The 24697-nt window shown below is 36.1% G+C and overlaps 1 protein-coding gene across 6 annotated transcripts in view; it reads left to right on the top strand.

Annotated features, from left to right (window-relative positions):
* PHF14 (PHD finger protein 14) overlaps positions 1–24697 on the top strand; it is a 153156-nt gene that overhangs the window by 23412 nt on the left and 105047 nt on the right. For all 6 annotated transcript variants that reach the window (XM_006779066.2, XM_015558177.1, XM_015558178.1 and 3 more), the window contains exons 5-14: positions 700–859; positions 6138–6249; positions 6745–6882; positions 9162–9308; positions 10006–10276; positions 10590–10696; positions 11783–11878; positions 14660–14763; positions 17356–17487; positions 22367–22535. In XM_006779066.2, coding sequence (XP_006779129.1) covers positions 700–859; positions 6138–6249; positions 6745–6882; positions 9162–9308; positions 10006–10276; positions 10590–10696; positions 11783–11878; positions 14660–14763; positions 17356–17487; positions 22367–22535 — 1436 coding nt within the window. The remainder of the gene's footprint in view (positions 1–699; positions 860–6137; positions 6250–6744; positions 6883–9161; positions 9309–10005; positions 10277–10589; positions 10697–11782; positions 11879–14659; positions 14764–17355; positions 17488–22366; positions 22536–24697) is intronic.

The raw sequence follows: 24697 nt of genomic DNA, 5'->3' as shown, positions 1-24697 counted from the left end.
TCATAGTGATTGGTTGAGCAGTCGATGGAACAGTCAACCGATTGTTTGGACACTTAGTATATTAGGCTTTTATACATACAGATAGATAGGTAATTGCCTTCTTTGTGTGAATACAGATGAAAGAATTGGCTTCATAGGGAACATTATTTTGTAAAGAAAATAGATTCCCCTTTGTATTATTGCACAACCCTTTGAGAAAGCAAATTGACTATTTTTATTTTGTTTTATGATTTTTCTTTAAATACAATATTTTGCTTATTGTTGCTTTTACTGAAAAAGTGGCTTTTATTGATGACAGTTAATAATAACTGCTCCTGAGGAAATTGCATTTCCTTTTAATTTTATGACTATTTCATTTTAAAATTGTATATCTCAACAGAAGTGATGAGGATCATGATTACCAACTACAATTCAATGATATTAAAGAAATTAATGAATTTTGATTACTTTACTTATCTTGTATACTAGTGGAGGTTCTTTAAAATCTTTTTTTTTGGCATTATTTTATATGACTTCTTTATTGCATATACTATGGTAGGTGGAAAAGCATTTTTTAAAAATGATTTCATCTTTGCGTTTTGATATTAATGTCGTTATTATAAACTATTTTTCAGAATGTTCTCTATTTCCCTTTCTCTTTTGTGAATTTATAAATATAAGCTTAAAAAATAAATTATTAATCATACTTTTTTTTTTTAGGTTGCTATGGAGTTGATGGAGAGAGTGACTCGATTATGAGTTCAGCTTCTGAAAACTCCACTGAACCTTGGTTTTGTGATGCCTGTAAATGTGGTGTTTCCCCTAGCTGTGAACTGTGTCCTAATCAGGATGGAATTTTCAAGGAGACAGATGCTGGAAGGTTGATGTCATAATTCTGCTGAGTGAATATGCATGCTTTATAATGTGTCTGCTTCTGACTATTTTTTCACTCTGACTATTCTTTTATTCTGGTTTTTTGAGTTACACCCTTTCATTTGATCACCTTTTTGTATCTTCTTAGCATAGAGTAAATGAACAATAGGCTAAGGGTCAGGGGGAGGGGGAGACCATTTTTTGAATATCTACATTTGCCTTTATATCCATTATTCTATTTAATCCTAATATTAACTCTACCATGAGACAAGTTATAAAGTTTCTGACTTAGTACCTAAGGCTCAGTTCATTTAAATAATTTTAATTTTCTCAAAATGACAATTGGTGAATAGTCAAGTTTGAACTCATGTCTTTTTTATTCCAAGAATATATCACAAAGCCCATTTAGGGATTTAAAAGAAGAGGTTTAATTTTAAGAATGATTAAGCTCTGATAAAAAAGTTACTATTAGATATAAGAGAACTCTAAAAATTGGAAGGATAACCCCTTCTCCCAGGCTGGGGTTCAGACCTTGTAGAAAGAGAAGGTGTAGTTGCGGCCTACTGGATGACAGAGTAGTTTGCTGGTGTGGCTTGGCCAGAACTAATCTGCTTAGCAGGTACAGATGGCTGAGCACAGGTAGCAGGGGGAGCTGAGGCCCTATATGTGGTGTCTGTATTGCGAGGGCCACAGAAAAGTGATCTCCAGGCTAGGCCTGCAGGGTCACTGAGGGTGATGCGTGTGACTGGGCAGGGCTCTGGCAGATGTCCTCCGCCTGTCATCGATCTCTGCTGAGCAGCCCTTTCCTCTGACCATGTCCTCTAAGAAAGCTGACCATTACGTTCACTGTAAAGCAGCAATGCTTGCTGAAGGGCCCCATTACTGCAGAGCAGGTACGGAAAGGTGGGTTTGGTGTTGGGAGGCAGAGACCTGTGTTCTTTTCACTGCTATACGCACACTCATCTTTATCATCACATCTGAGCAGTTGTCATCAGAACAGTGTTGCCATCTCATGTTTTTTCTCAAGAGACTACCATCTGGGATGGGTGACTGGACTGTAAGAGTAGTCCCTAACCTTTTGTGTTTTTTAGGTTACTCCCCCAAACCACCTCCCACCTTCACCCCTCCATATAAGAGGAGGTGCTCAATTTTGTATTTTGCCACATAAAGGCATTTCAGTATTTTAATCAAACATGTCTAATCCTACATAATAAAAGGCCAATATGCAAATCAACCGAACGGCATGACGCGCACTGACCACCGGGGGGCAGATACTCAAAGCAGGAGCTACCCCCTGGTGGTCAGTGTGCTCCCACACGGGGAGCACCGCTCAGCCAGAAGCCCTGAGCTGGGTTCACGGCTGGCAAGTGCAGCGGCTGTGGTGGGAGCCTCTACCACCTCTGCTGCAGCACTAAGGATGTACAACTGCTGGTTTAGGCCTGCCCACCACGGTTTAAGCCATCAGTTGGACATCCCCTGAGGGCTCCTGGACTGTGAGTGGGCGCAGGCTGGGCTGAGGGATCCCCCTCCCCACCAAGTGCACGAATCTCATGCATCGGGCCTCTAGTATTTTAATAAGAATCAAACAACCTATACAAGTTATCATCATTTCTCATATTTTAGCATTGGAAAGGCTAGGATACATTCTTTCCCAAAATAAAGGATAGCATTTTAAATTTAATAAATGTTACTTTAGTAAAGTAGAAAGTATCTTTCTTATTTTTCTCATTTTTGCCTCAATTGGTACACAGGCTCTTGAGAAATCTAACGTTGGGACATACTCTACCATGAACTCTTGGAGAACCCTGTGTGTGTTGATGTCTAGGAAAAAATGGCTAAAATTCTTACCTCTTCTTCCTAATTGCACATTCAAAATATAAAACAAAAGAAATATATAACAAAGGATTTGATGTATTAACAGGAGTCTGTGGTCTATCATATACATGGGCATTATTTTATATTTGGACTGACTTTGGCCTAGAATTAGGGAGCTTAGTACTGCATTTAAACTGTGTACTTTCAAGTTGGACTACCTATATTTGGATTTTTGTATTTTCTTAGTAACTGTGATTTTAGTCAAGCTATTTAACCTTTTTTTGCCTTATTTTTCTTAGCACCTTTGAGGAGATAAAATGAGATGATTCATGTAAAACAATTATACAGTTTTGGAAACATATAAGTACTAACCAAATGCCTCCTTGGTTTAGCTGTTGCTGTTGCTGCTGCTGCTGCTACTAGTACTTTCTTATTAAAAATATTATTCTGCTTATTTAAAGTAATAATAGAGTATCAGCTGCTTAAATTCTTTCTGCTAACTCTTCAGTTCTGAGAGTTGAAGTTTATGGTGGCAGATTGTGGTGAAGAAGGAAGCAACTTTGGAAAACACAGAGCTTTCTTTTAGGGAGGATAATTTTTCTGTTGTTTTGTTAATAATTTGAAAGTTCTATTGGAAAACTTTAAAGTAGCTGTCTCTTCATGGTATGACAATCCACAAAGCAACTGCTAAGTTGTTTCTGAATGAAGAGAAGGGAGACCTCTTTAACCATTTAGATTTACTGAGAAATACCTGTATTGACTCCTGTGGACCTTACATATATAGGCACCTCCCTTGATCGTGCAGTCTGGCAAAAGTTCTTTTATACTATTTGGACAATTTTTATGTTATGTCCATACTCATCTATAGGCTATAATGGCAATTTTAGGTCTTGATAAAGTTTAAGGGCTGTAACACTAGCTTGATTCAAAGGGGGAAAAAAAGCCAGGAAGATTTGACAAGGCCTTTAGTATTTTAGCTTCACATGGAAAACAAGAGAAAGAATAAAAAAGGTTTTGAAGTTGACCTCTATCACATGGACTAACTAGACTTATTTCCTTGTTTCTAATGGTAGCCACCAGTTCAGTACAGAAAATGATGTATTTGAATGTGAGAAAAACATCAGTATATTCTTGTCATTAAATTTTTATTTCATTTCTTAGAGTATTTTACCCTGTCTTAAGTGGTTTAATAAACCTGACTATGGAACATATTAGATATACTCTGATATCTAGAGATAGTGTGCTAGGCACTATGCTGCAAGCATTTCACATTCATTATTATGACTTCCAGAATACCTGAGCTCCTCTGTTCCTGGTAGATACTTAGTACTTGATTAGTGAATGAATAGATGAAGGACTGAAAAGAACATACTGGAAGTGAATTTCCTACGTCGAAAAGGCATTACAAGTTCAAGGCATTTAAGAATCAAATTTGATTGATTAATGTAGTTCCTATTCTGAAAGAAAACATCTTTCTACTTAGTTTAATTTATTAAACTGTGTGAATTTAAAAGAATCTAGCAGTAGTTTCTATACTAGAATGACAATTCTGACTCTGTTTTTTGGTGGTTTTATGTGGTGCTTGTTTTCTGCTCCTTTCCCCAATCGACATCTGTCATCATAGCTCCAAGCAAAATGGATGGTAAAGTAACACGGAAGATTATTCCTTTTTGATTTCTCGACTTGCCTTAATTACAAAGTTCTAAAGCTTGTGCAGCTAAACAAGTGAACAAAAAACTATTCACAGCAGGTATTAATAAGGACCAACATTGCCTCAGCTTGTTGATATGCGTTTAAATAAAGGCTCATGTTGGTGTCCTCTCATGAGTGGTTGGGGAAAATGATACACTTGTGTGCCAATCATACTGAAATGGCAGTTTGTATCTGTAGTACTTGTGTGACTTGTACTAAGACATTTTAAGAAGGTCAGTCTGAAGCAAGCAGCCAGCTGTTAGGTTTATCAAAGATAAACTCCTGTAGAGTACAGCAGCATTTAACACACCAGTGGAGCATGAAAGAACTGCGCAAATTAAATTGAGAAAGCTGCTTGTCGAAGATGTGTATCTTTATATTGAACTCCACAGGATGCATTTGGGAGGTTGGATTAAAATACTGTATCAAGAAAAATCTCAAACCTTGAATTTTTTTCCAATAAAAAGATAATTTTTAAAGATTTGTAGCTCCTTTCCCCAGAATCTCTATAAAATGATTCATAGTCTTGTTTTTTAAAATCTCATAAAAACTCATAGTGCATCACAAAACAGAACCATGTAGCAGTCATAGCCCCTTATGCTGTGATAAAGCAGAATTTATTGTTAATATATTCACAAGGTTAAGAGAGATTTGCCATCTCATTTTTATCCTCTTTCTTACAGAAGTGATATAGATCTGTTTAAATTTCAAAATCCAGTGATCCATCTTTTGTTTGGTTGTAAGCAAACAGAGATGGAGCGTAATATATTTTTAAAAGTTCAGTGTGGCTCAGTGATTGAGCTTCGACCTATAAACCAGGAGGTCACAGTTTGATTCCTGGTTAGGGCACATGCCTGGGTTGTGGGCTCAATCCCTTGCAGGGGGTGTGCAGTGGGCAGGCGATCAATAATTGCCTCTCATCATTGATGTTTATTTCTCCCTCTCTGAAATCAATAAAAATACATATTTTAAAAAAGGTTCAGAGCAGAATTAGAATCAACTTGTGTTTATTTGTTCTTTTTAGTGTACTGAAACTTTGAGCATTCTTTATTTAGTGTTGCAGCACCATTCAGACTTTTTTAGTGTACTGAAACTTTGAGCATTCTTTAGTGTTGCAGCACCATTCAGAGTTTAAAAAAATTTTGTATCTGAGGGATATCAATTTTAATACATAGGTTATATGGTGAAGAGATGAGAGAGATACGACTTCCTTATCTTATTATAACTGTTCTGTACAGTTTACTGGGAAGAGAGTCAAGATGCATACCAAAAATTGTTTTAAAATATGTCCTCAGAGGGTTATCCAACAGCCTTTAGAAAAAAAGTAACAAGAATAATTTTACCTAATTATTGCAGAGTAACTTCATAGTTCTTCAATTAGTATCCTTAATTCTCAAAGTACTTACAATAATGAATGTGAATACTTTTTCACACATATGAAAATGATGTTTTGTTTTGAGTAATGGTTTTGTGCAAATATTTAAGACTAACAGGTAAGTGCCAAATGTAGTGAATTTTAAGTGCAAGGCAATTATAGTTGTTAACTCTCAGCTTTGGCTGAGCGGCTGGACAAGTAGTGCTTGTTGCAATCACTCTTCTGTAACTGAATATCATTCTATACATGTTCCATAATCTTCAGGTGTATGACTGAGATTTTGAAATCTGACCATAGAACTCTTTCAGTAGTTATTCGAGATAGTATATATTTTATGTCTATTTTCCATGTGGACATTTTACAAAAGGGTTTGATAGAAAAATCGTATGTTCTCTCCTTATAGGTGGGTTCACATTGTTTGTGCCCTTTATGTTCCTGGAGTAGCATTTGGAGATATTGACAAATTACGACCAGTAACACTAACCGAAATGAATTATTCCAAATATGGTGCCAAGGTGAGACAATGTTTTTGAATGTCTAAAATAGGAAGTTTTTTCTTATTAGTTTACATGGCTTTTTACCTACTGGTATATTGTTGACTATAGAGATGCTTGTTAGTAATCAAACTGTTTGTATAGCAGTTAGCACTAAATCATTTATTATTTATAGTAAAGTTTTCTCATATCTAAAATGGGAATACTTATAGTACCTCATTCACATATTAGTGTGGAATATTGTTCAATGATATTAATATGTGAAAAGTGCTTAGAATATTGCCTAGCACATGGTAAGCCCTTAAGTAATATCATCATTATTTTGTCTGTGGAATTTTGGTTTATTTGAATCACATAGAGAATTATTGTTTTTTCATATACACTCTTGGCTTGCCTACTGTTGTTTGTATTGATATAATATTGGCTCACCACTTGTAGTTTGTGGGTGCTTTGCAAGAGAATGCTATCTTCTAGAAATATTTGTACTCTGAGCTCTTTCCTGTTATTCCATTGTAGGAGTGTAGCTTCTGTGAAGACCCTCGTTTTGCTAGAACTGGAGTTTGCATTAGCTGTGATGCAGGGATGTGCAGAGCCTATTTCCATGTGACTTGCGCCCAGAAGGAAGGCCTGCTTTCGGAGGCAGCAGCAGAAGAGGTAGGTTTATTTAAACCTATCGTTGATGAATATGTTCATGAAGCTTCTCATGACTGTTATGTCCTACATCAGGTATGCATCATAAATTAAACTTATAAGTTTGTTTGCCTAGATCACTGGTCTAAAATATCAAGAGTTAACAATATATATGAGTTTTTTCCAGTTTCAAAGCAAGTCAGATGCTTGGAAAACTTGTTAAAATTTTGGTAGTGAGATCTGATAGATGAAATGAAACATAATCCAAAGTGTTTTAAAGCATTAAAATGTCAGCATCTTTTATATGAGAGTCTGAAATTGTATTTGGGTAATAATCTTGCTCTGTTACTCTCTAAATAAAATCATTACCTTGTCTTTAGAATCTGCATGTCTATCTCTTTACAATTATTTTTAATTCTGTAATTTCCTTCTAGGTTTATTGGCTTTAGATTAAGCAATCAGTTGTTTTCAAAGTGTGTTTTGGAAGCTCCTTAATATTCTAACAAGGGGTCTGTAAGGTTAAAGCTATTTTCATGACGATATGAAAATGGTATATACTGTTTTTATTCTTACTGCAGGGAGGCTGGAGCGGAGCATTTTCAGCCGGATAGCCACGGATGCAGTCAAAACTCAGAGGGTTCTAGTACTGACGGAAGAAAAGGGGAGAATAGGTATTGGAAGGCAGTGGTTTTTACAGTAGCTAATATTTGCTTGATATATCTGTTTCATTCTCTAAACAATATTCAGTCATCCTAGCTTTAGAATTAGGGTTTATTGTCCCTCAATCCAAAATTAACTGATTAAAACAGAACAAAAATTACTTGGGCTACTTACTCACTTTCAGATATCTTTTAGAGCAGAGAAGATTGATCTTTTTCCTAAGTCAGGCTTGGTCCTAACGTTTAACTCACCCATGCAAACATGAATCCTACCTGATAATTCAAATTCAACCTTCCCTACTTTAAAACAATAGAATAATACTTCAGATCTGACCATGTGGCTAAGGTTCAATATAACCTATATTTCCATTTCGCATTTTCTGTCACCAGGATTTAAAGAATGTCATGAAAAAGGTGTGTGTGTGTGTGTGTGTGTGTGTGTTTGCACTCTTGTAGCTACATTTTTGTATTTTATTTCTATAGCCATATGAAATAGTTATTATTAAGTCCATTTTACTAGTGAATTGTTTAGCAACTTGTTTGAAGCTGCAAAAACAGTAAATAATAGAGCTAAAATTTGTATCTAGGGCTTTATATTTCCAATTCTGTGACCGTATCCACAGCATTACAGTATGACATCTGTTGATACCATCCTACAGAATTACATTGTATGTTTTTTTCTATGTTAAGGATACCTTAGATTCTTTTTTAGTTATTATTTCTCTTTATATTCTTTCTTATTTGTTTCTTTTTGTTTTTAATGTTATCATTTTCCTTTGGGCTATAAAACCCCACCTTACTAATAGACCCTTTTACTATAACTTAGATAAAAACTTTATGGGTAGCTTATCTTTATTTCTTCTCCTTATGACTTCTTGTTATTTCATTAGCAGTCACATTGTAGATTATTTTTAGGCTAATTAGTTAAAAAATATTTCTGTTTCTGATAGAATAAGTTGTTTTCTTTCTTTCTTCCTCCCTTCCTCCCTCCCCACACTACTTCCCTCCCCTCCCCTCCCTACCTTCCTTCCTCCTTCCCTCCCCTCCCTCCTTTCCCTATGAAAGATGGCTGTGAGAGCATTGTGTTTCCATATGAAGTTTTAGGGTTATATAAAGAGTTAAAGGGGATACTTAAAGTGTTTTATTGGCAGGGCCTGGTCTTCCTAATCTATTTTTGTCCTGGATAGAATCTGTCCATGCATTGGTAGCTAGTTGGACATGTCCCACTTATCTTGTTGGCTAGTTCTGTATTTTCTTAATATATTGTTGTTTTATAATCTTTATATATGCATAACTTTGATATTTAATGATAATTTCTATTTAAGGTTATTAAAATCTTATTTATTTTAAACAGAATTTTTAATATTTAATTTATGGATTAAATATACAACATAAGAGTTGATTTAAGTATTTTTAAATCCATAAGTCCCTTTAAAGAAAAATATTGTTAATTTGACATTGACATGCAGAATTAAGTTTCTAAAGAATCAGATTTTATCACTATGTGTATAAATTACTTTTATAATTTATTTTGGAAATAATAATGTTGGAGAGTTTTAAAAAAAAATCATCTCTTGTGTTAGGTTTTCCATAACCTTTTGGAGTGAAAAATGTTTATTTTCTTTCCCTGTTTTTTTGATATAGGATATAGCAGACCCATTTTTTGCTTATTGCAAGCAACATGCAGATAGGTTAGATAGAAAGTGGAAGAGAAAAAACTACTTGGCTCTACAATCCTACTGTAAAATGTCTTTACAAGAAAGAGAGAAGCAGCTATCACCAGAAGCACAGGTATGGAATTTATGCCAAACTCATGTTTATTTGAGGTTATGTATTTCAGATCTCACGTGTGTTTGCCAATGGCATATGAAATATAGTGATGAAATTTGGTTAGTTACTTAGGAAATGGGTTGTCATTAAGTTAACTGGAGAGTATAGTTTGTGGCTAAATACATTGCTCTTCATCTAGTCAACAGGGCAACCATTTATTTTTATTTTTTATTTTTATTTTTTAACAGGGCAACCATTTATAAAGCATGTTTCCAAATACACTGAGAAATGTGGCTTAGAAGAAATTATCCTATCCATGCAATATGTCACCCACATCTTTTTCAGTCTGTTCTGATGTTTCTGCAAAGGATTTGATTAGTTTGCCCATCATTTAAAATGTATTTCTGTGTAAATTAAGTAAATTTATGGACACTATTGCAGTTATTAAGAAGAGAAACTTCAGCTTAATCAAATTAGTTTATGACAACTCTGATCATAGAGTAGGACAGTTATTACTAGGGGTAGACATAATTTACTGTAACCCAAGAATTATACAGTATATCTTAAGGACCAGTATACCTCAAGGACCATGGATAGCTACTCTTGCCTTGACATAGGGAATTCAAATATCTTTACTTTCTCTAAGGACGGAGATAAAAATTTTGAGGAGTATATTCCATTTTAATATCTTTTAAAATTTGTATGCATATTTTTATAGGCAAGGATCAATGCCCGGCTTCAGCAGTATCGTGCCAAAGCAGAACTAGCTCGATCTACCAGACCCCAGGCCTGGGTTCCCAGGGAAAAATTGCCCAGACCACTCACTAGCAGTGCTTCAGCCATTCGGAAACTGATGCGGAAAGCAGAACTAATGGGGATCAGCACAGATATCTTCCCAGTGGACAATTCAGATACTAGTTCGAGTGTGGATGGAAGGAGAAAGCATAAGCAACCTGCTCTCACTGCTGACTTTGTGAATTATTATTTTGGTCAGTATAGACACTGATACCTGCACATTTTCAGTGAAAACAATTTGCTAATGAAAATATTTGATAAGCTGTCAATTTTTAATTTATTAGTCATGCTGCATGTATCAAGCAGAAGCATGTTTATTTATTTTCCTAATGATCTGTGGGTTGTTGTAAAATGCTAGGTTCATATCTTTGTGCATAGAGTTAAAAGCGTTTTAAACAATGTAGGTTTGTCCATGTGACATTTCTATGGCTAGCTTCTTCTTTTGTGTATTTTGTATATCAGCTTTTATTTTCCACTAAAGTAAAATTGGATATTTAATTTAAATAGAGAGAAATATGCGCATGATTCAAATTCAGGAAAACATGGCTGAACAAAAGAATATAAAGGATAAATTGGAGAATGAACAAGAAAAGCTTCATGTGGAATATAATAAGGTAAATTGGCTGCAGGACAAATAATATAATTGATCTTATTGATGATTTTTTTGGTGATTTTTACAGCATTACTTCTTATTTTTCATTTTGAAATTCTTCTGGAGTTTTTAGGCCCTTCCCTACAACTCCCATCCTTCATTGTCTTCATATCATCTCTAACACTTATTGGGCACTTGCTATGTTATGTGCCAGTCACAATCTTGAGAACTTTACATGTATTCATTCATTTAATTCTCACACAGCTGTATAATGTGGATTATGCCCATTTTCAGAGAAGGAAACTACTAAACAGGTGAAGTAATTTGCTTAGGCTCATGTAGGCCTTCGAGTCATAGAGTGGTTTTTGAGACCAAGCAGTTTGACCACATTCTTTATTCCTAATCCCTGAACTGTGGAACTTCTCCAAGTTTGTAGAAAATTTGGAAACTTCTTATTAAATTACTATTTTTATCTTGAATTGTAATGTTACTTTTGATAAAAAAAATACTTCTCAGATAAAATTTTTATTCTACCTCCTCATTCTAATGATGAGGGAGCTCAAAAAGAAAGACCATATAAAAGCAAGATGTGGCTAAATTGTTAGATAGTAAGTAACATGAACATTTGGTATTGACTTATTGTTAGATAACATTTTAAGTAATAAAAAATTAGTAGGAAGAAATATCCCATAATTAGCCACACAACAGTGAAAGAATACTGGGATTAAATTCAGAAGACCTGGGGGTTCTTGCTAGTTCTATGATCTTGGCAAGCCAACAAAACCCTATGTTTCTTGGTTACCTCATTGGGATATGCTAGAAATGCTTTTTGATAGTCACAAGAATTAATTAGCAAAATGTGTGTGAAATTATATAGTAAAATATAGCAATATATAAATGTAGGTATCATTGTCATTAGGAAAAATGCTTACATTTTGTTGAGGCTTCTTAACTAATTAGATACATCTCTTAGTGGTATGTAACTTGGATATATTAAAACTATATGGAGTATAAATATAAATATTTTTGATATTGATAAATAATTTCTATTTTAGCATATTTTACTATACATTTTAATGGTTTACTCATTTGAATTATTGCATTGTAGCTATGTGAATCTTTAGAAGAACTACAAAACCTAAATGGGAAACTTCGAAGTGAAGGACAAGGAATATGGGCCTTACTAGGCAGAATTACAGGACAGGTTAGTTTCTTTCCATTTGCTATCTTCTTCTATTCTTGTTCTCCATTTTATTTTCAAAAATCAGATCTCTGATACAACTGTCACTTTGCTAACTGAAGAATTTGGTTTGATTAGGGCCAACTAATCCTCTTGGATAATGATTTCTGCCTGAAATACATCCAGAGCATTAAAGCTGCCTCCTTAGAACCTATAGGTTAATTTGGTTGTTTTAACAGCTGTCTTGTTTGAAAAATTTTTTCATTTGCTCTGAGTGACCTGTGATTGTGATGAAGTTAAGATTTGAAGCATGAGTTAACTCCTACCACATTCCCCACCCTCCACCCTCAATTTAGCAGTTTTAAATTCTTTGTCATATTTTCTTCTGACTTGCTCTTATATTTAATCATTCTGTGTTTTAAAAAAATATTTCTTATTTATTTTTATGTTTTAGAGAGAGGGAGAGAGAGAGAGAAAGAAACATTGATGTGAGAATTTTTTAAATGTAAAATTTAAAAGGCTAATGGAGAGATGAGATTCATTTTTGTATTGATTTGCCTTTGAGCTGTGTAAGAAATAGTTTTTGAAACTTTAAAGTATAGTTTTTCCCATTCAGCAGGTATTATTATAGTTGTGAAAAAATTACTTTACCCTTGAACACTTTTAGCCTGTGCTTGTGTTGAAAAGAAGAATCATTGCCAAATGGATTTCTTTGAATGTTCTTTTTTTTTAGTACAGTGTATGTAATTCATAAATTAAGAATTCATTCAAGTAATTTCAGTTATATTTTTTAAGGATGATGGAGACTCACTGTGTTCCTTTCATTATGAAAGTAGTTTTATTTGTGAACAATGATTTTCAAAGAAAAGATATTTTTCATTATATTCATTTCACAGGTTTACAAAGAGTCAAATTCATCATGCAATGTGTGTAGACATATTATTTTAGGAAGCAATATACACTGATATGTATTGTGACATGCTATTTTTGAGGATTCATTTGTGAATAGAATGTATGTGGCTTATCTATTTATATAAAAGCCAAAGTGACCGTTAAGACTGAATGACAAATTCCACAACACATCATCTGTACACTGTATTTGTGTTCACCACCCCAAATGATCTTTTTTATTGTTAATCCTTACCAGAGGATACTTTTCAGAGCGATAGAGGGAAGGAGAGAGAGAAAGAGAGAGAAACATTGATGTGAGAGAGACACATGGATTGGTTGTCTCCCTCCACAGCCACCCTCCTGCGGCCAGCCAACCTCCCGCTGTCCCTCCCCTCAGCCAGCCCGCCAACCTCCTGTGGTTCCTCCTCCTATTCCTCACCCCGGTTGGAAGGCTCCAATCAGCCTGGTCCCGACTGGCCCGGCCCCGATTGGCTCTGATCTCAGGACAGGCTTAGGGACCCCACCCATGCATGATTTCATGCACCGGGCCCCTAGTAATGAATAATACAATTTAAAAGCTGAGAATGAATACTTGCTTATGCAGAACTGACCTTTGTTTCTATCAATGGGTTGTTGATGGATATTTGGAAGATTATGGTGTTTTATATATATACTAGAGGCCTGGTGCATGAAAATCGTGCTTTCAGGGGGGTCCCTCAGCCCATCCTGCACCCTCTCATAGTCCAGAAGCCGTTGGGGAATGTCAGGGAGCGGGCCTAAGCCGTCAGTTGGACATCCTTAGCACTGCCATGGAGGCAGGAGAGGGTCCCATCACCGCCGCTGCGCTTGCCAGCCGTGAGCCGGCTTTTGGCTGAGTGGCGCTCCCCCTGTGGGAGCACACTAACCAGCAGGGGGGCAGCTCCTGCGTTGAGTGTCTGCCCCCTGGTAGTCATTGCATGTCATAGTGACCGGTCGTTCTACCTTCGGTTGATTTGCGTATTAGCATTTTATTATATGGGAAATTGATTGATTGAGAGAGAGAGATAGAGAGACATCAATTTTTGTTATTCCACTTATTCATGCATTCATTTCTTGTATGTGTCCTGACTGGGGATAAAACCCACAATCTTGGCATATCAGGATGGGATGATGCTCTAACCAACTGAGCTTCCTGGCCAGGGCTGGTGTTTTATATTTTATATTTAGAGAAGTTAATGTTGAGTACAAGCCTATTACTAGTTTATTTGCCAAGCTAGCATTATCTTTTGGCTTGATTTGCAAGTTAGTCTCATAAGAATCTGCTATAAAACGGCATTTCCATTTATTAAATGACTTTTAACAGAAGCTCCGATTTTCTTGTACAAATATAAAATGCATAGCAGAGGTAGAATTCATTTGTACTGCTTGCATGACACTTTTTTCCAGTTGGTTGAACAGATGCCGGCCCACTGGGCCACTGAGAAATGACTTTGATAGATGGTTGCTGTCTGAGAAGCCAGCATACTACAGATTAGTAGAAACCCAAAGAGATTCTCATTCGCTTTGTGGAGAGTTTGGTCCAATAAGATAATTTTTCTAATTAACCTAGGGAGCACCAGTGTAGTTGGGATATTGAGGAAAATAAACGGCTTCAATATTCTTTTTGTCAAAGTACTGTGTGTATTTTTTTAAAATGTTCTTAAATGCTTGTCCTTGTCTTTCACTTTCTAAAGCTAAAGTACAAGTTTAATTTTCATGTTTTAGTGTTCCCCTGAAAATGATGGAAGTAGCTGCAAAACAAAAACTCATTTTAATTCTTTTTGCCGGTGTAATAGCTAGTAAAACATTCCCCCTCACAATCCTAGCACTTTCAGTTGACTTGAGTGGCATAGAGGGGAAAATGTTGCAATAAACTGCATTTGTTCAAACCAATAGAAGTTGAACATACCGGCAATATTGCGGGCCCCCAAGGAGCGAAAACCAAGTAAGAAAGAAGGAGGCGCACAAAAGACATCTATTCTCCCTACAGTACTTTATAGGCAAGTAATGAAATTATGGCAGATTAATATTGTGTGTTTTTAAGCTAATGCTTTTTAGTAACAAGATATTTCAAGTATTTGAGATTGAATTATGTCCACACCAGAATTTAAGTTAAATGCATTTAAAATTATTTTTATTAATACCTTAATCAAAGATGTTTTCAAGTGTAATGTTAGAAGAGGTTTTTACTCCTCCCTTAATAAGATATATGAAATGACTTTTTGTATTTTTTAAATAACTGAGGATATATGTGCATAAGCTTTATGGAAATGAACAGTCCTCTTTGGGGAATTGGAAAGTGACTTTAAGTAATGTAGATTATTATTTTTATAAATTATTAAACAATACATTAGATAAATAGGCATTTTTATTTTACTTGAATAAGTTTTAGAATTCTGCATGTGTTTTTACATATATATATATATCCTGAATTATTGCCTTTGTACAGTGGTGGGTAATGAAGATAAGTTTTATATTTGAACCTGTCTACCTACATTTTTCTCTCTCTGTGCTAAGCTTTAATAATTTTGATATTTTTTTTTCCAGACGTATTTTGTTTTTTGGCTCAATATTTTACAGTGTCCACCATTATAGTAATTTTACATAGTCAAGACTTCTTTCCATACCATAATAGGTTACAATATATTCTTTACCCTCCCTCCCTCCCTCCCTCCCTTCCTTCCTTCCTTCCTTCCTTTCTTTCCTTTTTCCCTCTTTCTTGAATTTATTGGGGTGACACTGGTTAAGAAAATTATATAGATTTCAGGTGCACAATTCCACAACACATCATCTGTACACTGTATTTGTGTTCACCACCCCAAATGATCTTTTTTATTGTTAATCCTTACCAGAGGATACTTTTCAGAGCGATAGAGGGAAGGAGAGAGAGAAAGAGAGAGAAACATTGATGTGAGAGAGACACATGGATTGGTTGTCTCCCTCACAGGCCTTGACCGGTGTCCAGGATTGAACCTGCAACCCAGGTATGTGCCCTTGACTGGGAATTGAACCCTCAACTCTTTGGGGCTCGGGCCTGTACTCTTATCCACTGAGCTACACTGGCCAGAGTTCAAAGGATCTTTTTAAAAATATATTTTTATTGATTTCGGAAAGGAAGGGAGAGGGAGAGAGAGTTAGAAACATCAATGATGAGAGAGAAACATTGATTGGCTGCCCCTTGCACACTCCCTACTGGAGATGGAGCCTGCAACCCAGGCATGTACCCTGGCCAGGAATATAACTGTGATCTCCTGGTTCACAGGTTGATGCTCAACCACTGAGCCACACTAGCAGGGATTTTTTTTTTCATTGTAACTGATTAAATGAGAAAAGTATAGAAGATGCTAGACTTATTTGTGTGTATATATACATACACATATGTGAATATTCATGTAAAACTGCATATATGCTTATGTGATACATAACTATGCCTACAACCTCTTCCTTTTTCAGAATAGCAGCTGTAGCCACAGTAGCAATCTTTATACTTATTTTCCATTCCTGTTTGAAGGCTCCCTCCATAGGTAATAGCAAATAACTTCCTTGAAATGTAGAAGAAGCCCCATTAGTGTCTGAGTGTACTGTGTGAAGACTAACACATCCTCAACCCAGCTTTTTCTAAACAACACTTGTTCATTTGGAACTATTCTAAGTTTTAGCTCTACAGTTAATTTTTACTTTTGACTATATTTAGGTTAATGTTTTTTTTTTTTTACTCTGGACAATTTTGAGACCAAATACTGATGGTGGTGGTTGTTGTTTGTGTATGACCTTTTTTTTTTTCTAAGATTATTTAAAAAATTCAAAAATCATTGCTGTTTCTGTACATGGATAGCTCTTTTAGATTCTCAACAGCTCTTCCCTTAGTTTTTACATTCCCAATATAAATAAATGTACTCTAGATTTTCAGGACATGGTGCAGTTGCCTTTTTGCACAAGAAAAGTTAGATTCCTTAAAAACAAACAAAAATCTAAAATAACAGTAACACCAATAGTAAAACTCCTCATTCTCTGCAGTAAATATATATAGTATATTTTTAAGATGCAAAGTCTGATTTTGAAAAGAGACTTACGTATATATGTACCTTATTTACATGTTGGAGGCGCTTTCAAAGATTTATAGTTAATGGTAGGAAAGAAACTGAATTTTGTTTGTAATGATACTTCCTTTGTAGTTTTAGAGAGGTAGAAAATTTAAAATTTTTGTTTAATGTATATTTTTAAAGTTTTTAAATAATGTAAGTTATAAAGAAAAATTTAGCTAATGTTAAATGAGTTTTAAGTGATAATTAAAATTAAGATAAAGATGTTGAGAATAAGTATCTCCTATAAGCCCTGCTCCAAAAGGTTTGTCTTTAGCACTATTTAAATTTATACTAGATCCATGCTATTTTTCTATATTCTCAAAAAAGTATTTAGAATTAATAATTAGTTATTGACATTACAAAAAGTTTTATTTTGAAAAAATATTTGACTTCAACAAAAGAAATAAATTAATCAGTACAAAATTTTGAAATTTAAAAAAATTGTTATCAATTAACTGTTCCACTATGATATTATTCTAATACTTTATTTGCTGCCTCTATTCAAAGTTGTGGAATTTGTAAGAAGAACCATGATCAGCATCTTCTTTTGCTGTGTGATACCTGTAAACTCCATTACCATCTTGGATGTCTGGACCCTCCTCTTACAAGGATGCCAAGAAAGACCAAAAACAGTTATTGGTAAGTACAATGGAGAGAAGTTAGATGTTAGAATTGGGTTGGCTTCATTTCAACAGTGTAAGATGACGTGTTATGTTGCTTCATAATAAAGTGTGTGGCACATTTTAAAACTGGTACTTCCTTAAGTATTTTATTCAGCTCAATATATTGAGGTATAATTGACAAAAATGGAATATATACTTTAAGGTGTACAACTTAATGATTTGATTGTAAAATAATCATCACAACCAAATTAATTAACATATTCATAACCTCATATTGTTATTATTTTCTTTTTTTGTGATAAAATGCTTCTGACATACATGTTTATAATAGTATATGAATAACACAGTAATAACTTTTTTTTGAGAAATGAATTTTAAGTTAATGGAGGCTGTTTTGGTATTTTAGTGGATTCTTAAAGCATGAATTCTGTCTAGTGTGTTTATAATTCTCTTTTACTTTATTATAAGAATTTCTCAAATGCTTTGTTTTGAAATTGAATTAATTTATCAAGAACTTGCCTCCGTACTCATGCTTTTATTTGTAATTTACTATTTTATTTCTAAATTAGGGTCACTGAAGACTTTACATCTGGTATTTGTCATTTGTGCTAGTTATATATAAATTAAACTATTCTTCGCAAATCTAGAAATATTTGACATGTTTCTTAATTATTTTTTCCTTAACCTGGGCATATTGAATCACTACAGATGTTTGATAAAAGTTTATGATACCTATGTTGAGTTTTATCCTTTTCTTAATTTTAGTCCAAGGGAGAGACAGATGTTCAAATTTTAATAGGTTGATTCTATATAGGAAGAATATGGGACACAGAAAACTTGGGAATGGACGTGATATTTTTTTAATACAAATTACCTTTCTAGTTTTAGAAAAGAATGAACCCCAAATTCTTAAATGGTACTCTATACAAAAAGTCGTGTGTGTTTCTCAAACATATGAAACATGTTTTTTACTCATTGTATCTCATGAAGTTACCTCTGTTCATTGTATTAGGAAACTTACGTTTTTTTCACCACTATACAGGATTGATTTTCATAATGTTCTTTTGTCAGTTTGTCATGAGACACTCATACTTGTCTGCTCTTCTCGAATATAGTGGAGTGTATTTCTTTTGATATTTATGTGCTTTTGAAACCAGATTTTAAGAAGATTCTGCTATATCTTATTGGAATGCCAGCAGTATTAATAAGTATCCTAAGTGAGTTTCTAAAATGAAAGCCATTTTATTAGTGTCCAGAGCCAGGGTGCTTAAGCCATGATCTTGGACAAGGAGATGTGGAGTTCTCTCCCTAAGTGGGGTTATGAACTTTTCCGCAAGCCCTGGTTTTAGTGGGTGAGAGTTTCTGGAATAACTTTAGATGAAAGAGCTGGGTCATTGAAACAAACAGTGTCCCAGAAGCCGGGACCTTGGCTTCCACTCCTCAGGACCGAGACCCCAGGTGTTACTCTCTTTGCAACCAGCCAGGACATTAAGAAAGGTACTGTCTGCAGCTCCCAAGGGAGAGAGGGACTCCAGAACCCATAAGAGCCCTATCTGAAAAAGGCTACAAAGGGCCAACTGATGGTCCCACCGGAAAGATATCTGTGATGACTGTAAAAGAACCCCAGGTGACTCGTCATAGCCGGGGAAAGGTTAATTTTTAAATTGACACAAGAGTCACCTACTTGGTCTTAACAGAACATATGAGACCCTTGACATCCTTGGCTTGTACCAATATAAGGGAAGACAGGCAGCCTAGAAAACAATATTTAACCCACCTCTCACCTGCCACCTTTAAAATTGTTTAGTTTCTCAACAATTCCTGGTAATGCCAGGATGTCCTGCTCCCTTAATGCGAAGTGATTTAATGATGGCCCTAGGTATTAATATCCAGTTTCTTAGTTTAACCCAGAAAAATGACCACTCTGTAACCAAGACTCATTCAACCTTCAGTTAGATTCCATCCCATCCCATATATAGTCTGCTGTCAACCCAATAGTCTGGGAGAAGGTACTACTTGGAAGGGCCACGCAGGTACCCCCTGTATAAATTAAACTGTTAGCCAGGGGATTGTCAAGGGCGGCGGGGGGAAAAGGAGACATATATAATACTCTTTGTAATACTTTAAGCAATAAAAAGAATAAAAATAAAAAATAAAATTAAAAAAAGAAAGAAAGAAATGGCTGGATACCCCCATAAATGACAGTACCCTCTGAGACCAGAGGCCCATAGGGGACTAAATCCCCTCATTGACAAGTTCCTTCAGCATGGACCCAGTGCCTTCTGGCCTCCAAAGTTTCTGATAAGAAATCTACTGATAATCTTATTGAGGATTCTGTGTGACGATTCTGAATTTCTCTTTCTGCTTTCAAGAGTCTCTCTGTGTTTTTTTGTTTGTTTTTTTTTGCAAAATTTAATGATAATATGTCTTAGTGTGGGATTCTGAGTTTATCTAACTTGGTGTTCACTGAGCTTCTTAGACATTTATACTCATGTAGTTCCATCAAATTTGAGTTTTCAGTAATTTCTTCGAACATTCTCTCTGTCCCTTTCTCTCTTCTCCTTCTGGGACTTCCACAATGCAAATGTTGGTCTGCCTGCCGATGTCACCCATGTCCCTTAGGCTCTGCTCTTTTCTTCAGTCTTTTTCTTTGTGTTCGACATATTTGATAATTCCCACTGATTCTTATGCCTGCTTAACACTGCCTTATTTCCCACGAAAAGTGAATTTTTCATTTCAATTGTTGTACTTTTCAGCTCCAGATTTCTTTTTGCTTTATTTTTTTGGCTTTCTCCTTATTGATATTTCCATTTTGTTCAGACATTGTTTTCCAGACTTTCTCCACAACTTCCTTTAGCTTGGTGAACATCTTTATAACTGTTGTTTTAAAGTCTGTCTTATAGATCTGCCATCAAGTATCCTGACACAGTTTCTGCTTACTTTTTTTGTTCCTTAAATGGACTATACTTTTGCCTTTGTTTGTAAGCTTTGTTTTTTTGGTCAAAAACTGGATATTTAAATTTAATAATGTGGTAACTCTGGAAATGAAATTCTCCTCTATCTCCAGGGCTTGCTGTTTTGTTATTGTTATTTATTACTAGAGGCCCAGTGCACAAATTCGTGCATGGGTGGGGTCCAGCAGGCCTGCCTGGCGTGGTCGGGGGGGATAAGGGACACGGGAGGTTGGCCAGCCGGCCCTGCCCCCTGGTCGAACTCCTGGCCGAGGGGAAAATTTGCATATTAGCCTTTTATTATATAGGATTATAGTGGGCTGTTGTTGTCTGAGGTATAAACTTATGGTCTTATGTCTTTCCTGAGCTTTTCTGTAGGCAAGCATGGTCACTTTCTAATTTTTATTTTTGAATGACCTAGTGTTTAATGTATGGTTCCCAAAAGGGGAAGAAGAAAAAAATGAAGGTGGAGGGATAAAAGATGCCAGTCTTTTAAGTTCTGGAAGTCACTTCAGACTGAGTATCTTGCAGTAATAGAGGGAGGTCACCCACTTCTTTGTCCATGCTTCTATGATCAAAAGTAGCAGTCAGAGCACAGAACCCAGTATTTGAAGTTAGGGCTTGTTTTGCCCACCTTGGATCCTAACTACTGTGTGCAGCTAGTGCAGGAATATGTGCACAACTGCCTGCCATGTGGGTTGGGATGGGCATTGGGCTAGCTGCTACTAGGCAAGAGCTGAAGTTGACTGGAATTAACAACAGTTTCCCTGTGCAAGCCTTTCCCTGGAAGTTGCATGTCTTCAATAGATTCCAGAGTTCCAAAATAGTTACATCGGATAGATTTTGCTAGTGCAATTATATTCCAGCTAGAGAAACAGATTTCTGTTGCATGTTACTCTGCCATCTTTTCCCCATCCCCGTGTTTTTAAAAATGCTTCATCAAATTCTTTTAATGAGTAAGTTTTTATATTTCCTCTTTCATAAATGGTATCGGTCACTAATAAAAAGACCCATTCATTTTTCAAAACTTTTTAGAAACAATTTCTACAGAGTTTTTTAGTTGGTACAGTCATCATGACTTATCATTAAGATTAAAGGATATGATCACTATAGTGGGAGTAGAGTCAGGGTCAATAAAAAACTGATTTTCAGGTATCACAGTACATGTCACTTAAGGAAAAGTCATGATTTCCAAAGGGAAATTTTTTTGATTAATGCTGAATTTCTTATGTTAGTTACTTCACTTAAACATTCAGCATTATTACATATCTATAATAATAAAAGCATAATATGCTAATTAGACTGGACGTCCTTCCAGAAGAAACCGGGGCTGCAAGGGAATCTCGGGTCCCATGTGCCTACCGGCGGCTGAAGGGAAGCCCAGGTCCTGTGTGCCTGCTGGCGGCCAGAGGAAGCCTGCGTCCTGAGTGCCAGAGGGAAGCCCGGGTCCCAGGTGCCAGAGGGAAGCTGATGCCAGCAGGCAGGGGAAGGAAGGCCTACTCTCTTGCACGAATTTTGTGCACTGGGCCTCTAGTCTATAGGCCCGTGGCCCTAACGCCATAATGACCAAAGACCAGCACAGGTGGGCGGGGCTGTGAGTGTGGCGCAGGTGGGCAGGGCCGCGCAATTTCGCACTCTGGACTTCTAGTGTTCTTATAACACTAGGGGTACATGGAATTACCTTAAATATACACACACACACACACACACACACACTGTGGCCATTCTTTTTTTTTTGCCATTCTTATTGGAATGTATATGCCTTTCTGTATGTATAGTCATTGTATACCCTGGGGTCACATATACCAATGTATATTTTTATATATTCTTCACAATGTTTTTATACATGTTTTTATATGTTCTGAATTTTATATTTATAGAAGCCAGTGCTAACACTAGGAGGTAAAAATAAATGTATGAACTTATATTTTTTTCTTTATATAGGCAGTGCTCAGAATGTGACCAGGCTGGGAGCAGTGACATGGAAGCAGAGATGGCCATGGAAACTTTACCAGATGGGACCAAACGATCAAGGAGGCAGATTAAGGAACCAGTGAAATTTGTTCCACAGGATATGCCTCCAGAACCCAAGAAGATTCCAATAAGAAACACGGTAATTTATTTCCTATTTATCGTATTCATCACAAAATTCTGAGGCCAAAACTGAAGAGGTGAGAAAGACAAAGGATGAACATACTAGCATATGTAGGAGCCAAAGAAAGAAACATGTATATTGCTATTGGTCATTCTTAGGACTGTATTGTTTTATATTATGAAATATACCATACATACCTGAGAATTTATAGTTTTTATTTTCACCTAAAGCATAATAATAACACCTATTATTAATATAATGAATGTACCAAGCAACTTCAAAAATAGAGCATTACTAAAGCCTTTGGAGACGACGTGAATTCCTGGGTAATCACATTCCTATCCATGTAGACCAGAAGTCACCCCCTTCCTCAAATTTATATTTCTCATCTGTTTTTTAAAATTATACTCCAAATGTATGTGTTCATAAATAATAAATGGTTTTTCTGGTTTTGAATTTTGTACAAATGGAGTCACACTTTTTTCTTCTGTTATTGATAATTTGACCAACAATATATTTCTTTGATTCATACATGCTGGTCATTTATTTTCAGTAAGGTGTAATTTTCTTTATTGAAAGAATAGATCATTATTTATTTTATCTTTTGTTCTGTAGATTGCCAATTTTGCTGTTTGCATCTTTTTTCTTTTATAAATAGAAAAAAAAGTAACTATTTCGTAAATGTCTCCTGCACCTTGGTAGAAGTTAGAGTATATACTAAGATGTGGCTTTGTTTAACTATAGGATATTTGCCCCTCAGTTTTGCAAGATAATTTCACTGTTTCCTAAACCAGTTTACACTCATACCAGCCATGTATAATGTTATTATCGCTCTCAAACTTCTTTTGTCCACTGTTTTAATGCTCTTCAATGTTATACATATAAAATAGTATATCATCACTTTATTTTGCATTTCCCTCAATGCTAATGACGTCGAACATCTCTTTATGTATAATATATTATAAACATATGTATTTATATAATTTGGTTGCTTCCTTGTGTTTGTTTCTATGTATTGGGTAGAACACTGTTTCCTGGAGCTGGTAGAGTGGCCTTGTGCAATAGGTGACCTGTGGCTGCGCTCACAGTTCTGTAGTTGAGCCTGGATTGCTATTGGCATCTTGGGGAGAAGTTGACCTCTAGGCCAACTGGCTGTGATAACCAGCTGCAACTACAGTGGGAGAGTTGCTGTGCAGGAGGCCAGGCCCAGCTCTGAAGCAAGGCAGGCTGGTGTTAGTGCTGTGTCTTGGGTCTTTTATTGATAGGTTTGGGACATGTTGTCACCAGCTGGGGCTTGTTTGAGAGATTTCGGCAGTCTGAAGCCTGAACCAGGACAGGCCATTCATATGGAAAAGCAGCCACAAATAGCTTGGTGTGGCTGCAAATTAGATGGGGTGGGGTCTCAGGGAATCCTCAGGTCTGAACAAATAGTGTGTTCCAGGCTGTTATGGCTGCCAGTCAACCCTGGGAGAGGGGAGGTCCTAGCTCAGGAACAATGGCCCTTGCAAGCACCTCTGTCTGGGAGAAAGCTGTCCCTGAGTTCCTGCCCTGGTGCCAGACAATCCAGTTCCTCCCAGTATGTGTCTCGGTCCCCTGCGCTGGAGCTTGGAAGAAGCTGGACTGTGTAAGTTTGTGCACTGGCCCTTTAAGAGGGACACCTGGGATTCCAGCAGCCTCTGTGTCACTGAGCCACAATCCCTGCTGGTTTTTAAGGCCAGAAGTTATGGGGACTTCTCTTCCCAGCTCTGGAAACCTGAACTGCGGGGGTCTGGTGTGGGGCTGGGACCCTTTGTTTCTCACAGGCAGCCTCCACAGAGACGATCTCCTTCCAGATTAAAAAAAAACACACTTGGGTACCGGACCAGCATGTTCTGCGCCTCCATGCCTCCTACCAGTCTCAATGTGCTTTCTTCTTTACTTCTCTGGTTGTAGGACCTCCATTCAGCCAGTGTTCAGGCAGTTCTGAATGATGGTTGTTTTCTATTTCAGTTGTAATTTTGATGTGGTTGTGGGAGGCGGCCAATATAAGAGTTTACCTATGCCGCCATCTTGGTTCCTTGTTCTATTCCCATTTAAGAAATAAGTTAGTATTTAATTATTATAACCTCTATTTTATTCAAAACCATACTAAGGAACAGAAAACCTGAGTAATTTACCTGTGATCTTATACATAGTAAGCA

Source organism: Myotis davidii, unplaced genomic scaffold (genome assembly GCF_000327345.1).
Source record: "Myotis davidii unplaced genomic scaffold, ASM32734v1 scaffold168, whole genome shotgun sequence".
Taxonomy (NCBI): Eukaryota; Metazoa; Chordata; class Mammalia; order Chiroptera; family Vespertilionidae; genus Myotis; species Myotis davidii.
Note: the sequence above shows the minus strand (reverse complement) of the source record. Positions and strands in the feature narration are given on the sequence as shown.